A 16,189-nucleotide genomic window follows, 5' to 3' on the forward strand; every position below is an offset into this window, starting at 1 on the left:
GATGCCAATTCATGCTACATTAACCAGTACTTCCAACGCAATGCAGTCTCAAGGAAAATACCAAAGGGAAATTTGGGGAGCATTTGGTAAGCATAGGGGAGGGGAGTGTAGGACATATGGAGAAAAAAAAGGAAATCCTAGAACAAAGTAATAACCCAAATATATTAAAGGTTTCTGTGGGGAAAACTTAATGATTCAATATAGGCTTGGGGGCCATTGGGCAGCCACGAGGGGCAGGAATGAAGCCTGTCTCTTTTCGCTCCTTCCAAAAGATAAATTCCAGATAGATCCAAGACTTAGGAAGCTTGATGGATCCATATAGGCTTCAGCCTTCAAGTTAGTCCTCACAGACTTAAGGATTGTTCTGTAAAGGAGGGGGGAAGAGGGTAGAGATCACAAACATGGTAAATTCAGACATTCTGTAGGGAAAACAAACAAACCCAAAACGTAACAGGGCTTTAGTCTTAGGTTCCCTAGTCTGACATTCCTTTTTTTTTTTTTTAAATTTTTTTTTAATTTTTTATTTATTTATGATAGTCACAGAGAGAGAGAGAGAGAGAGGCAGAGACACAGGCAGAGGGAGAAGCAGGCTCCATGCGCCCGGAGCCCGATGTGGGATTCGATCCCGGGTCTCCAGGATCGCGCCCTGGGCCAAAGGCAGACGCCAAACCGCTGCGCCACCCAGGGATCCCTAGTCTGACATTCCTAACTGGCTTTTTCCAGAAACTTCCAAAGCCTTTCTGGTGTCTCTAGCTTTCTCCCTCTCCTTGGATGTCATCCTTGCTCACAAATTGCTCCTTCCCTCTGGGTTATGGGTTATGTAGCTCCTCCCTATAAGAATGCCCCCTTCTCTGTGGTAGTCTTCATCTTTGCCCGGGGAGCATCGTGGGCACACCCCAGGTCCCCACTGTCTATACCGGTGACTCGTGGTCGTTTCTACCCCCCTCCAGTGGGATGAATGCTGTGAGCCCCAGAAAAACTCCCAGTCAACCCCTAGTGGAATTCCAAGTGAAATTAGAAGTAACATTTGCAGTGTCTTCACCCCAGGATACAGGAGGCGGAGCAGGTGAGGGCCCCCTGGTGGGGGCCCAGAATCTGAGCTCATCTCTCTGTGAGAGAAACACCCTTGGGTGAGGCTGGGCTCAGGTAGACAAGAGGTAGTGCATGTACCTGTGAGCAATTTCAGGAGCGTCTCAGCAATTTCTTCTTTCCCCTAAATGAGTATGCTCGCTCATCTAGCCCACAAAGGATAAAGGGACACCAAGGTCAGGGAAGGTCTTAGAGGCATCCTACCCTCCAAAAAAGCTTAGGTGTAGACCAGTCACTAGAGTGGAATCTAGGAATCGCAGATTCTCAGAGTCAGATGTCAAGGCCCCCAGGCGGTGATGCCCACGATCCAGAAGTCCCCTCCTGGCCTTGCGCAAACATCTTGATGAGCAGTCATCAAGCTCTGCCTGAATGTGTCAGAGAACACACTAGGTCCACGGTGACCCCTTGTAGCTGGGGCCAGAAAGCTCTCCTCTTTGGCACACGCCTGTCTCCTGTGATGACTACCCACTTGTTCAGACAGGAGAGGAGGCCCAGCCCCCACCCTGTGTCCCCAGTGGGGAAGCGTTCTCTCGGCAGAGCCTTCCTGGGAGCAGAAGTCCTCTGGTTTGGCGGGGGGGGGGGGGGGGGGGGGGGGGGGGGGGGTGGCTGGCTGGCTCATTTGGTAGAGCGCCTTGACTCTTGACCTTGGGGTTGTGAGTTCAAGCCTCACATTGGGTGTTGAGATTACTTAAACATAAAATATTTTAGGGGCGCCTGGGTGACTCAGTGGTTGAGCACCTGTCTTCAGCTCAGGGGATGATCCCAGGGTCGTGGGATCGAGTCCTGCATCAGGTTCCCTGCAGGGAGCCTGCTTCTCCCTCTGCCTATGCCTCTACCTCTCTCTGTGTGTGTCTTCATGAATAAATAAAATCTTTAAAAAATAATAAAAATATTTTTAACCCCCCCCCCAAAAAAAACCCCAAAAACCTAGGTAGAAATCCTCTGGTTCCAAATGCTCTGCTTTGCCTATCTCCTTGGGAGCTGAAGAATGAGGCAGGGAATGTAGGGCAAGGGACATGGATATGGCGGTGCTCCCAAGGAATGGACAAAATAAGCCAAGAAAGATCTGGGTTCCATGTGGTCATACATGTGCACCCCATCACCTCCACGGCAAAACCTCTCCCTGTTCCTTGAGACACTGTTGTTTTCTCTTACAAGACTCTGAACGTCACGGAGAAGTGAGAGAGCTCACGGATAGCAGACTAGCATCTCATTGGGCCTGGGGGACCCATTCTAGACCATCTCAGACCCCGCCTAATGGGTGAGGTAGAAAGGATTATGGAGACAAAACGTGTCCCTAAGCTGGGAACTGAGGGCTCAGGGGACACCGTCCTGCCCTCTCCACTCTGACTACCCTCCTCCCCTCCCACCCACTCACCCTTCCCCCTTCCTCCTCTCACCAGCTTGTCTTGGAGCCTTATGCAAATATACATCGAGGACCTCTGGTTCAGCGCCTGAATGTCAGCTAATTAAGGGGAAGGTTTTCATTCTTCACTCACCACGGGTTTCCCGGTGCCCGAGAGAGTACTTGCTCCATAGAAGGTGCTCATGAAATATTTAAGTACTTGTTGAATGAATACCCACTGAGCACTTTTATTTACTTTTCTCCAAATTAAATATTTACTGGGAAGGCTGATGACCCCCACTTCACTCGCTGATCCAACCAACATTTACTGACCTTTTACCATGTGCTAGGCCCATGGTGCACGTTATGACCCACAGGAAACTCCCCACGGCCCAGAGAGGTGGGGTGAGCTGCCAAGGTCGCACAGCATTATCTGTGGCACAGGAGGACCAGGCCCCGGGCTCCTTGGCCTCTGGAGCCCAGATCTCTTTCCATGACACCATAGGCTTGTGATCTCGAGGCAGGACAGAGTGGCAGCACACTCCAGGCCTGGCGCCAGGCCGCGGGGCACTATGGGGCCCATTCTGAGGGACAGATGAGCCCTTAGCTGCCAGCTGCCCTGGGTGGCGGGCCTGGCCAGAGCCCGTGGCTTCCCCTGTCACAGCCCTGGCGGGCTCCTCCAGGAGAGGGCGCCCCCGATTCACACGGGCTGGTGCCCGCCCTTCCTGGGCCCTGCACCCGGGCGCGCGCATCAGTGAATGCCCCCAGGCCAGACATTTGGCCAGGAGATACATAAGCCATGTTCTAGGCCCTGTGCCAGGCTCTTTTAAATAGTTAATACTCATTTTAATATTTAATATAATAACTTAAAGCCATCACAGAAACCCAAGTCAGATCATGTGATTCCTGAACTCGAGATCCTCTGAGAGGACTTCCCTTTTTCACCAGGAATAAAAGTGCCACGGCCTACGAGATGCTAGGCTATCTGGCCCCTGCTCCCCATCTGACCTCACGTCTCTTTCCTCCCCACTGGGCCCCTGGTTCTTCTTGGAGCCCTACCAGGCGCATCATTCCCTCTGCCTGAAGCAGTCCTGTCCAGACACCTGTACCATCTGCTTCCTAACTCCTTTAGGATTGACTCCGTCATTCCCAGTGAGGCTCCAACCACCCTATCGGAAAGCTCAAGCCTCACCACACTCCCATCTCCCTTGCCCTGCTCCATTTTTTTCCCATAGGGGCAGGAATCCTTGTCTATTTTGTTCACTGCTACATCCCTACTGCTTAGAACAGGGACAGGCACAGAGTAGGGACTCAAAAAACGTTTGTTGAATGAATGAATCAGTCCTGAGTTGAGCTACCCCATTTTATAGATGAAGAGATGAAGCTTGATGATGTTAAGTGACTTGCTTAAGACCACACAGTTCGGGCACCTGGTGGCTCACTGGTTGAGCATCCGCCTTTGGCTCAGGTTGTGATCCCGGGATCCTGGGATTGAGTCCCTCATCGGGCTCCCACAGGGAGCCTGCTTCTCCCTCTGCCTATGTCTGTGTCTCTCCTGAATAAACAAATTAAGAAAAAAAAAAAAAGACCACACAGTTCATGTATTCAACCAGCCAACCAACCAGCCAACCAACCAGCCAACATTTACAGACCACCTACTACATGCATTCTGAGCAAACTGGTGAGGTCCAGTGCTAGACGACTTTGGGTTATTTTTTGTTTTAAATAGTCTCAGGGCGCCTGGGTGGCTGAGTCGGTTGGGGGTCAGACTCTGGGTTTTGGCTCAGGTCATGATCTTGGGGGTCCTGAGATTGGGCTCTGTGCTCAACAGGAGGTGTGCTTGAAGATTCTCACTTTCTGGCTCTCCTCTGCTCCACTCTTTGCATGCACATGTACATGCACTCTCACTCTCTCTCCAGTAAATAAATAAATCTTTTTAAAAATAAAATAGTCTCTTCCTTTGTTCTTGATGTTCCATCCTCCTGCAAAGCCTTCCCCCACATTTTTACCTTTTAGAATTACATTCATGTTTAAGACTTCAATTCATCACCAGTGGTTGCCGGGGTTGGTGGAGGGGGTGTGGTTGACCACAAAGACGATGTTCAGGCAAATATTTAGGGTGATGTTCTGTATGGTCCTGAGGTAGAAGATGCACGATTCTCTGCATTTGTCAAAACCCGAAGAACTGAACAGCACAAAGAGTAAGCTCGAATGCATGCAAACAACAAAGAAATTTCATTCCTCAAGGCTTTTAATCCCCGTGATATAATTCAGTGCTTAAGCGGTCTCTTCTGTACCCTCTGTGCTCACACACACAGGCACACTTTGACTTTGGTGCCCGTGAATGGGGGTGGGGGATGAGGTGACATTGACAGTACCTTTCTCTATCTCAGGATGACTCAGGGCTCCTTCTTTGGCTTCCTCTCTGCCTTCCCAGGCTTCACCCCTCTGGGATCAAGGTCAGGCCTAAGTCTCTTACCTGAACTTTTGTTTAACTTTTCATTTTGAGATAACTATAGATTGGCATGGGGTTATAAGAAACAATATGGGGGGGATCCCTGGGTGGCGCAGCGGTTTGGCGCCTGCCTTTGGCCCGGGGCGCGATCCTGGAGACCCGGGATCGAATCCCATATCAGGCTCCCGGTGCATGGAGCCTGCTTCTCCCTCTGCCTGTGTCTCTGCCTCTCTCTCTCTCTCTGTGACTATCATAAATAAAAATTAAAAAAAAAAAAAAAAAAGAAACAATACGGGGGCACCTGGGTGGCTGAGTTGGTTAAGCGTCTGCCTTCGGCTCAGGCCATGATCTCAGGGTTCTGGGATCAAGCCCTGTATCAGGCTCCCTGCTCAGTGAGGATTGCTTCACCCTCTCCTCTCTGCTGCTCCCCCTGCTTGTGTTCTCTCTCTCACTGTCAAATAAATAATGTTTTTTTTTTTTATTCATGAGAGACACACGAAGAGAGGCAGAGACATAGGCAGAGGGAGAAGTGGACTCCCCATGAGGAGGTCAATGTGGGACTCGATCCCAGGACCCTGGAATCACGACCTGAGCCAAAGGCAGACGTTCAACCACTGAACCACCCAGATGTCCCCATAAATAAAATCTTAAAAAAAAAATAATACTATTACCTTCACTTGGCTTTCCCTAATGGTACCACCTTGTGTAAACTCCAGTACAATATCATAACCAGGAAATTGCTATTAGTCTACCCACCTTCTTGAGATTTCACCAGTTTTACATGCATTCATTAGTGGGTGTGTGTTTGTGTGTGTGTGTGTGTAGTTCTATCTGTGCAATTTTATCACATATGTAGATTCATGTGACCACCACTAGTTAGGGCATGGAACTGCTCTATCAGAAGTCTCACTTGAGATTTTATTTTATTTTATTTTATTTTATTTTATTTTATTTTATTTTATTTTTTAAGGTTGCTCCATGCCCAGTATGGAGCCCAAAATGAGGCTTTAACTCATGACTCTGGTCAAGTCCTGAGCTGAGATCAAGAGTCAGACACTTCACGAACTGAACCATCCAGGAGCCCCACACTTGAACTTTTAAAAGCAGTAAAGTCCTATCTTGATGTTTTTCAAAGTGCAGCCCTAAGAAGCATCACAGTCTCCTGGACCCTTGTGAAATGTGCCATTCCTGGGCCCTCCCAGCATCCCCCATGCACCTGCGTCTCTGGGGGTGGGGCCTGAGTGTCTGCACTTCCAGCAGGCACCATCCTCGGAGAACCATGCTGTAAATGGCCTCAGTCTGTCCCATCATCTCCAGTTCACCTTCTGCACCATAGCTGTCAAGAGGGAGCCTTCTAAAACACAGTTCTGACCATGTTAGCCTGCTGCTTAACACCCTGCAGCAGCGCCCCACTGCCATCAAGATACAGACCTTAGCGAGCAAAACTTCCACCTCCCCTCCAGCTCAATCCCTACTCCTCTGACCCTAGAACACGTGTCATCTCCTGTCATCATGCTCTGATTTAGGTCATGCTGTTCCCTCTGCCTGGAACGTCTCCCCCCCCTTCTCTGCCTGTTGTAACCCTTGTTCAATTACCCATTTTTATGGAGGAGGGCTTGGAGGTTGAGAGAGGTTCCCTATTACCCAGCAAGTGAGGGTGGGACCAGCTGAGAGTCTGAATCCGCCCAACTCCCTGCTCCTGGGCTTAGGGTTCACGGAGGGGGCATGGAGGCTCGGGACACCACTGGGACACCACTGGTCCTTCTTCCTGGTTCTCTGCTTACCTCCACGGGGGCCTGTTTCCCCATCTGCCTCTCGGTCGCAGGTCCAGGACCTCCTCTCCCTCTGCCCCAGCTGGGACTCAGGAGCCTGAGGAGAGGGTGGAAGGGCAGTGGGATCGAGTCCCGGGCGTAACCCGACTCCAGACTCCTGGGTGGGCAGGGGGCAGGCCTGAGCTGCAGGGGAAGGGACCTGGAGCCAGCAGGGTTTGGAGATAGGGGCTCCCGGAGAGAGGGAAGGAGGCACTGGAGTCCAAGTCCCCTCCTCTGCTGCCCCCTCCCTCCACTGCTCCCTCGCAACCCGAGCCGGGGGGCCTAAAAATAGCCCCCGAGGCGCAAACGCCGGCCGCCCCGGTGACCTTCTGGGTAACACAGGCCGAGGGCGGGCGGGCAGCAGGAAGGCAGGGCGCCGGCCCCCCAGGACCCATCCCAGGGCGGCATCCCCCCGAGTTCCAGAGACAACCCGCAGCCCAGCTCGCAGAGGCCATGCAGAAAGCCCGGGGCACGCGAGGCGGGGACGCGGGCACGCGGGCGCCCCCCAGCCCCGGGGTGCCCCCCAAGCGAGCCAAGGTGGGCGCCGGCGGAGGGGCGGCGGCGGGGGCGCCCGCCTTCCTGCGGCCCCTGAAGGACGCGGCGGTGCTGGCGGGCGGCGACGTGCGGCTGCGGGTGGCGGTGAGCGGGACGCCCCAGCCCAGCCTCAGCTGGTTCCGGGACGGGCAGCCCCTGCCCCCGCCGGCCCCCGAGCCCAGCTGCCTGTGGCTGCGGAGCTGCGGGGCGCGGGACGCCGGCGTGTACAGCTGCAGGGCCCGGAACGAGCGGGGCCAGGCCTCCTGCGAGGCTGTGCTCACCGTGCTGGAGGTCGGAGGTAATGGGGCTGGGGGGCTGGGGGGCTGGGGGGCTGGGGCTGGGGCTGGGGGGCTGGGGGCTGGGGGCTGGGGGCCACGTGGGCCGGTGCGTGCATCCCGCCCTCTTCCCGGGTGCTCAGGCTTCTCCGCTGCAAGGACCCAGAGGTGCCCGCCGAGAGGAAAGTGGGCATGGGGGGGAGGGGTGTCAAAGTAGGAAGGTTAGAGGTCAAGGGTCAGCATTTGGTAAGCAAAACCCGAGCCCTACTCCCACTCGGGCCTCTCCGGGAACTGCCCAGTGAAAGGCCTCCTGGCTTCCCTGTAGAGAGAGAAAATCGCTTGGGGGGAAATCGTCTTTATCAACTCTGATAGTTAAAGGGAGACACTTGACAGGTGTGCATGTGTCTGAAACAGGGGCAAGCTCCCCCGGTCACGCTGCAATGCTGAGGGATGGGTCAGAGCTCCTGGCAGGCCATCGCTGGGGCAGGTTGGTGTGATCCGCACTGGGCTAGTTGGAAGAAGCAAGCAGGTGGACTAGTATGAATAGGGTGCAGAGCATCAGGAGGTGGAGCTGGGGCTGGGGGCTCCCCAGGGTGTGTGAGAATCCATAAGCGTGTGTGTGTGTGTGTGTGTGTGTGTGTGTGTGTACCTGTGTAGGCTGTGGAAGGGTCTGGTAGTACAAACAGCTGAGGGATGGGGGTTTGTGGAGTTGCTATGGAAAGCCAATGGGCCACTCTACCTGAGACTCAGAGGGCATGGAAGGGGGGGTGCTCAGGCTGGTACTTGGGCCCCTACGTATGTGGATACAGAGTGCCAGGCTCATGTGCAAAGGGACAGATGATGATCCGAGGCAGAAGAGAGTGGACCAAGATTGGGCCTGGTACCCCTGGTCCTGCTGGGGCCAGGCCCAGGATCAGTGTCGCTTTGGATCAGTGTCTGGGTTTCCTTTTAAATTTTCTCATCCCCTAAACCAGCCAGTTGTTCTCTAGGGCCTTCAATAGAGCCTTGGGCTAACTGAGTCTTGAGAACCAGAATTCTGGAGAAGTAGGCGTAGCCAGGGAGGTAGCAAAGAGCTTGGGCATCATTGAGTGTGTCCCAGGCATTTTCAAGCGGGAACTCTCACTCCAGCTGGGTGGCGTTGTGTCGGGGTACATCCTTGGGGGCTGAGAAGGAAGCACAAGGATGGAGGACCTCAGCAGCTAGAGGGGAAAGGAGGCTCGGAGTGGCAGCATGTGAGGAGATGGAGCAGGGGCTCAGCCTCCCTCTGTCAGCACCTTGCCCTACCCTGCCCACCCTCCTACAGTCTTGAGCACTGGTTCCTTGGACTCCCTGTGGCCAAGCCTGGGGCAGAGAGGGTCAAGGCTGGCTTCTCTTGATTGGCCAGGTACAGGTTATCCCAGCCTGGAGTCAGGGGAAGGGACCCATCCTGGCAGCGCTCTAAGCTGAGGAAGGATCAGACTTCTTGGGGATCTTAGCTCTGGTCCCTTGGGCCAAAGGGGACTGAAAACAGAATATAAATCAAATCAAAGGGCATGATAGATCTGTAAGAATACGGTCTGGGAGAGAGATTTTATTTTATTTTTTAAAAAACTATTTTATTTTTAAAAGATTTTATTTACTTACTGGAGAGAAAGAGACCCAGAGCTCATGAGCCAGGGGGAGCAGCAGAGAGAAGTAGGGTCCCCATTGAGCAAGGAGCACTACTGTGGAGTTCAGCTCCATCCCAACCCTCGGACTCTGGGATCCTGGCCTGAACCGAAGGCAGATGCTTAACCCATTGAGCCACCAGGTGCCCTGGGGACAGAGGTTTCAGGGAAGGATAAGGAAGCTCTGAGGAGTGCCACGTTGGTTTTGAGTTGAAATGACAACAGAGAACCTCAGGTCCGAATGCTTCCTTTTGCAGGAAAGGACACGGTAGTCCAGAACGGAGGAAGATCTGCCGGAAAATGCATTACTAGTTATGGCCACCCAGAATTAAGAACCCATTCCTCCTGGTTTCCACTCTGGGGCTTTTTAACTACTCAAGGAATTCTGGAGGGAGGAGAGAGAAAAAGAAAGGGAGGGGAGCTGTCCATTGTATGGAGAGTAGCCCAGGCCTTCATTCTGAGGGGAGAGCCCCCTGGCCCGCTTGGGTCCCCCAAAGTGGGGAGAGTGACGAGGTGTTAGATAGACACCCTCTCACCCCCCTCAAGCAGCACTGTGTTTCCCTGCAAGATGGGTTTCCTCTGTCCCTCTGTAAGCTGGCTAGCAGGTCGGCAGGACTGAATGCTGGCTGGGCATAGCTAGACAGAGGCCAGGAGGACCGCCTCCAGGCTGCTCCAGTGGAACAGCATGTTTGAGAGGCCTAGGGTAAGGAAAGGACCCTGGGTGCCACGAGGACTGGACCTGGGCCTTTTGACAGTCATGTTTAAACCGGAAGACTGAGCTGCGGCAAGTCACAGTTGAGAACTTTTCTCTGCTAATGAAATCTTTACCCCAAGCCCAATCTTATAATTATTATTAACTGGTAATAATTCTTAGTAATAATTTATAATGTTATGAAGAGCTCCATGTGTGGCAGGTGATACACCATCACATCTTTTGACGTATCAGTGAAGTCCCATAGCAACCCTGGGGAAGCAGGTACAAAGGATGAAGTGATATTTCTTGTACAGATTGAAGGTGGGGATGGAAGCAGGGATGGAAGGAAGTCTGTTCTCCTGCAAAGAGCTTGACTACTACGCCCCTTCCACAGGAAGGGGAGGGCAGGGCTTTGCTCTGGGGATGGTGGGGGACAGACTGCCGGCCTGGCTGCCTCCTCCTCCGATTGCCCCTCCCCCCCCATCAGTACCTGCCCAGTTACTATGGGTCTTAGTCAGGGGCAGCTGGGCAAGCTGCTCAGCAGTGCTCAGACTTACGCATGGAAAACTTTCTCAGTTGGGATCAACAGCAGGAGGACTTCAGCGTTCTCGAGGAAGCCCAGCCAGGACCTGGCTGCAGAAGAAGGAGGCAGTTTCCTGGCTGGGATTGCCATCTGGCTCGGCAAGAGAGGGTGATGCTCAGGTTCCTGGCACTCCTGAAGCCTGAGATGGTAGCTCAAGGATGGAGGGCTATCGGCATGGCTTGGGGAGGCTGGGGCCTTGAGAAGACAAGTGGGCTGCAGACTGGAGAATCTGGAAGAATGGACACAGGAGGGTGGGGTTTGGGGTGTAGAAATGAGGAAAGAAAAAAAAAGGAAAGAATGGGAATACTGAGAATGACAGACATGCAGGCTACTTGTAGAATCTTTAACATGGGTACAGCACCCCATCTCCTGTCATTATTTAATCTTCTATGCCTAGATTCCTGTGGTGATGTTTATACCTATAAAAAAACTAGAGTTCCAAGGGGGAGTTTCCCTGAGGTCACATGGCTAATGAGGTAACAGAGCCAGATATGTTAGGGGGTTCAGGTCCACGTTGCCTGTCCTCATAAAAAGAAGCAAGGGAAGACTAAGGCCAGGACCTGCCATCATTAACCATCCTTCTCCCAATCATATCCCCGAAGTCATCTTCTGGAAAGTCTCCAAGATAGGTGGGCATTCTTCTTCAAAACATCAGGCTCCCACCTGTGTGGGCTGAGGAGCTATATGCAAACCAAAGGACCAGAACAAGTATCACCCTCAACCCTTGGGACATGTGTGGCTGAAGGGAGAGGCCTAAAGGGCAGGGGGTAAGGAGGAGAGGGCACAGCCGAGAGGAGGGGCAAGCTGACAGTGCTTACGGTGTTTGTTGGCTGTTTTATAGCCAGAGTCCAGGAGACTGGTTTCAATCAGAAGGGCCAAAGGTCTACAGATAGGAGTGAACCATGTTGGGAACTTGAGGGCATGGAGACACGAGGTTAGAGACGGGGGAGAGGGCTTCTTCAGGCAAGGAAAAGATGGGGAATGCACCAGAACCTGTGTTGAGGGATATTCTGCAGTTATCTTTTTCACCAGGAATTTGGAATGTCTGGATGAAAAGCCAGGAGGAAACTAGTAGGGGGTTGGGGATGAGTAGGGAGAGTGTCGCCATCCATTCATGCCCAGTCCTCATCAGGGAGGGGAGGAGGAGCCAGAGTGGGAGCAGTGAGGAGCCCTGGGAAGAGAGAGAGGCAGGAGCAGAGAAGCCTCCAAGAGACCTTTCTTGAAGGCAGGGCAGGCTCTCCCGGGAAGATCCTGAGTGGCACTCGAGATGGCCACTTCTCCAGCTATTTCTTAGAAAAGGCTCTGGTTCAGGACAGAGGAGGGAGAAAGCCTGGATGAATGAGCTGTTCCAGGAAGACTTACTACCCCTATTCCAGCCACCCCCAGCTGTGCCACTCCCTCCCATTTTATCTATGTCTATGTCTATCTATGTCTGGACCAGTCACTGTTCTAGTGGCTTGGGATACATGATGGGGGTGGGGAGGGGGAGAGGAATCCCACAAATTCCTGTCCCCCTCGAGATCATCACATCCTAGTGCATAGACAACAGGCAATAAACACATCAAATAAGTAAACATGGTGTAGTATGTCAGCAGTGTAGAGCAGGGTAAGAGAAAGGAGGGAAGGGAGAAATTGGACCTTTCAGGCAGGAAAGAAAGAAAGCAGAGAGGAGGGGAGTGGGTTCATGTGGCTCAGAGCAGGGTCTGTGTGAGAGATCAGGCCTGTCATGATGAGTCGGGTTTTCTCTGAAAGGGGAGAGGCTGGCAGTGCAGAAATTGGAAGTCTGGGGTTTGGGGAAATAGCAGAGAGGCACAGCTGCCCAGCCACGGAGGGAAAAATAGGGCAATCTAGGGCCAGCTGGGGGTGGCCCACCCTGCAAGCATGCCCCAGGCCAGCCCTGCGGGGGTGAGCAGTGCAGACCCAGAGCAGGAACACAGAATCCCACAGGCCTGTCCTCGGCCCAGCTGTCCCGTCACTCATGCCCGCTGCCCATTGGTTATTTTTGCTATGGAATGTGCCAGCCCCTCGGATTCTCCTGGAGAACAGGGGTTCAAGTTACTCCCTCTCCTCACTCAGCTCCCCCATCTGTGACTGTGTGTATTTGGGGGTGGGCAGGGAAAGTGCCTATGGGTGTCCAGGGTCCTCTGGCTGGAACCGATATGGTCACACACACACACGGAGGCTCTCGGCACCCATCCCATTCATGCATCTGCACAGGTGACATCGGTCTTTGGGGTTTGGGAAACAGGGCCACCTGTATGCCCCCAGAAAGTACAAGACATGACTTTGAACCTAAAAAAAAAATAAAGAAAAAGAGTCCCACAAGCTCAAATAACTTCAGAAGCCAAGTAGAAACAGTAACGGCGAGGTATTGTTGTTAGCGGCTGAACTTGAACATGCTTGTCCCACTGAAAATTTGTGTAGGCTGAGCAAAACTCATGAGTTGGCTCTGTATTTATTTTGGACTCATGTTTTAAAGAAACAAAGTTCGGGAACATACTGACCTATTAGCCTGGGAGGCTTTATGGCAGAGTGGTCAATGACTGTCACAGTAGAATCCCAGCTCTCCCAATTATTGGTTTTGTGACCTTGGGCAAATAACCTCTCTGCCTCAGTCTCGCCCCTTGTTGTGACGATTGATTGAATTTTTCAATTGAACTGAATTGATATGAATTGAATTCATATAAAAGTGCTTAGCGCAATGCTCAGTAGATACCAAGCTCGCCCTACGTGTCAACGAAAATGACTGTAGTCACAGCTCAGAAACCGGGAGTGGCACCCCTTGTGTTTGCCCGGGTGGGCATTTGGATCCACAGGACAGCGGAGACACAAAACCTGCGTGGCTTTGGCTATGTGGTGGGACTTCTCTGAGCCTTAGTCGCTTGTCAGTTAAACGGAGCCGGTTCTGTGTTCCTAAGGGGTTGTCGAGAACGAGGAAAATTTACAAAGTGCCTGGCACTTAGTAAATGCTTAAGAAACTTGTTTTATAATGATTGTTGGGGCTGTGGGGGGGGGGGGCTTGAGCTGCTCTATGAAGGCAAAGTGTGCACAGGGCTGAATGGGAGGAGGACAGGGCAAGTCTGGGGAGATGCTCACCCACGAGGGAGAAGGCGGGTCCTATGGGTGCCGAGGAGGATACCGCTGGGCCCGTCGCTGGGGGGGGGGGGTGTACGCAGGGGTAGGGACGGAGGACCCGGCATCAGAAAGCGCCAGGGCCCCCTCTGGCTGTCCTCGGGGGCTCTGGATCCGGGTGGCACGGAGCTCGCACCCACCAGGGCCCTTGCCCGGGGTGTGACCTAGGCGCCCCCACGGCGCCCAGGCCCCCGCCGCGTCGGGGCCACCGCGAGCTCTGAGATACGCGCTGCCTGGCAGGGGGGTGAGCAAGGGGGCTGCGGTGACCTTCCAGCCGCCCGCGGGACGCCAGGGGGTGACGTGGGGGCCGCGGCCGGCTGCCCGGGAAGGCGGCCCCAGCCCCACGGGGGCCGCCGCGCGCTCTTCTGTGCCTCAGTTTCCCCATGTGCCCAGGGCCCAGGACGCAGGTGCGGGGTGGGGGGGACCCGGAGGCAGGTGAGCGCCGCCCCGGCGAGCCGGCCAGGGAAGGGGCGCCAGGTGGGGCGCAGGCCGGCGGGGGAGGGGCGGGCCCAGGGCGCGGGCGCCGCCGCCGCCGCCCTCCCCCCGCCCGGGCTCGGCGGCCCCGCGGCTCCTCCCGCCACCGGCGCCGGCTCCCGCCCGCTCCCCCTCGCCCCCGGCCCCGCCTCCGACTCCGCCCCGCCCCCGCCCGTCCCCTCCTCGCCCGGCCGCCGGCGCGGCCCCCTCCCCCGCCATGAAGAAGCTGTGGGTGAAGAAGCGTTTCCAGGTGAGGGCTCCGGGGGCGGGCGGCGCCGGGAGGGCCGGGGGGGCCGGCGCCCCGGGGAGGGCGGGTCACCGCGGCCGGGCCCGGGGAGGGGGCGCCGGGGCCGCGGCCGCCGCACCCCGCCGCCGAGGGCCGCGGCCGGGGCTCGGGGGCTCGGGGGCTCCGGGGCTCCGGGGGGCCGCGCCTCCGCCCTCCCGCGCCCCGCAGCCCCCGCCGAGCGCCCGCGGGCTCCCTGCCCCCCGGGCCCCGGGCCGGAGTCTTCCATCTTCCCCGGCTCCTGGGAGCCGCGCTCACCGGCGCCGAGCTCCGCCGGCCCCCAAGCCCTGCCCTGTCCTCCGCGCGCCCAGGCCTCTTCCGCGCTCCCCAGGCTCCGGCCCTCGGGGGCCTTGCCCTCCGCTCCCCATCACCCTCCCTGCCCACCTGACACCTATGTCAGGTGTCCGACCCCCCCCCCCCCGCAGGAATCCGTGTCCTCGTCCCTCCACCTCCCGGGCATCCAAGCTCCCCCCACCCCCATCTCCTCCTTCACGTCAGCCTCCCGTCTTGTGTCCTGGCTCCTAGCTCTGGGGTGCAGCTCAGGTCCCCAGTCCTGTGAGCCTCTGTGGGACCCGCGGCGTGTGCTCCACAGCTTGGGGCCCTCGCTTCCTCCTCTGCCCCTCCCCAGGGCCCAGCTGGGTAGCCCCGAGCTCTTGCTGGGAGGGCCGAAGGGCCGGGAAGAGTGGGGACATTCCCTCCAGGGGAAGCTGCAGGTTCTGTGCTTTACCTCCCCAGCTCCCCCCAGCCCCCCCCCACCCCCCAGGCCCTGGAATTAGTTTCTGTTTAATAGAGGTTTGGATGGGAGGTAAGGGACAGCAGGAGCCAGCCTTCCCCTCAACAACTCATTCTGGCTTTTCTCTTGCAGAAAACCGGCCACTCCCGCCGGGCCTTTGGCCGACTCACCCATGGTGCGTGGACCACAGGCTCCCTGCTCTAGCCCATGCCCACTCCTTCTCTTGGTCCATGTCCCTCCACGAGGCACCCAGGCCCCAAAGACAGCCCATGAGATGTGGGATCCCCCAATACGCATCCATACCCACTCAAGGAGGTGCCCTGTACCCTGCAGCTGTGGGGTGAGGGGGGCGTAGGGGGACTCACTAGCACACCCCACCATGGGCCTGGGCTCAGGGGGCTCCATCTGTAGGGCCAAGCGGGAGGGATGAGCTCACTGCCATACGTCAGCATCCAGCACACGGCTCCTGGTTGTCATGGCACTCAGAGAAACTGAGGCACAGAACCTGCTAGAATCTGGGAAAGTTAAAAATATGCCCAGGAAACTTTGCTTATAGCCTAACCCCTGGGCATTTTTGAGGACCATTCAGCAGTAGAAGATAAGGATTGGGAAGAGGGTGCCTGTCACACCATGATGCAGAACAGGTCGGGGTGGGGGGGATTGGTTTATGAGGAAGGGTCAAGGCACAATGCAAATATTTTACGAGAGGGTGGGCCTGACCCCTGATGGGGAGCCTGGGTCTGAGACCTGGCTGAGCACAAGCAGATGTGTGTGTGTGTGTGTGTATATGTGTGTGTGCGCGTGGCCAGTGGCAGCACCAGTGCGAGTGCCAAGGGTACAGAATCGCTGGGGCAGTTGGAATAACCAGCCAAAGCATGTGTGCTCCCCAGCTGGGCACAGTGGGAGCCTGCAGGCTGTCAGGATGAGAGATGCTTTGCCCATTCCAGGTGTCTCCCTTCCCCTGGCCCATCCCCACAGGGCCTTCCTGGGCACTGGGTACCCTCATGGCCCCTCTGTCCTGCCTTCCCACCATGCCCTGCCCCACAAACGCTCTGATAACAGTCTGTCCATGTCTCTCTCCTGCTGCTCCTATGGAAGCGAAGTTTTCCGCTCCTGCAGAAAGCAAAGTTACGGT

General features: G+C 55.5%; 1 protein-coding gene and 1 long non-coding RNA gene across 12 annotated transcripts in view; one reads left to right on the forward strand and one right to left on the reverse strand.

Moving 5' to 3' along the window:
• Positions 1-107: 107 nt before the first annotated feature.
• On the reverse strand, positions 108-6,846 carry LOC121480781. 3 transcript variants are annotated; one of them, XR_005985103.1, is made up of 4 exons: positions 6,674-6,846; positions 6,106-6,225; positions 4,444-4,619; positions 3,938-3,989 (listed from the first exon to the last, which is right to left on the reverse strand). It is a non-coding gene; the product is annotated as an uncharacterized LOC121480781 (long non-coding RNA). The 3 variants fall into 3 exon arrangements; XR_005985102.1 differs by lacking the exons at positions 3,938-3,989; positions 6,106-6,225 and adding an exon at positions 108-364; XR_005985101.1 differs by lacking the exon at positions 6,106-6,225.
• Positions 6,847-7,021: 175 nt separating this feature from the next.
• Positions 7,022-16,189, forward strand: part of SPEG (striated muscle enriched protein kinase) — a 48,887-nt gene continuing 39,719 nt past the window's right edge. For 4 of the 9 annotated variants that reach the window (XM_041737671.1, XM_041737674.1, XM_041737678.1 and 1 more), the window contains exon 1: positions 15,237-16,187. In XM_041737671.1, the coding sequence (XP_041593605.1) occupies positions 15,722-16,187 (466 nt within the window). In that variant the 5' untranslated portion in view covers positions 15,237-15,721. The other 5 variants (XM_041737672.1, XM_041737675.1, XM_041737677.1 and 2 more) reach the window with 5 other exon arrangements.

The sequence above is a fragment of the Vulpes lagopus genome, chromosome 22, assembly GCF_018345385.1.
Source record: "Vulpes lagopus strain Blue_001 chromosome 22, ASM1834538v1, whole genome shotgun sequence".
NCBI lineage: Eukaryota > Metazoa > Chordata > Mammalia > Carnivora > Canidae > Vulpes > Vulpes lagopus.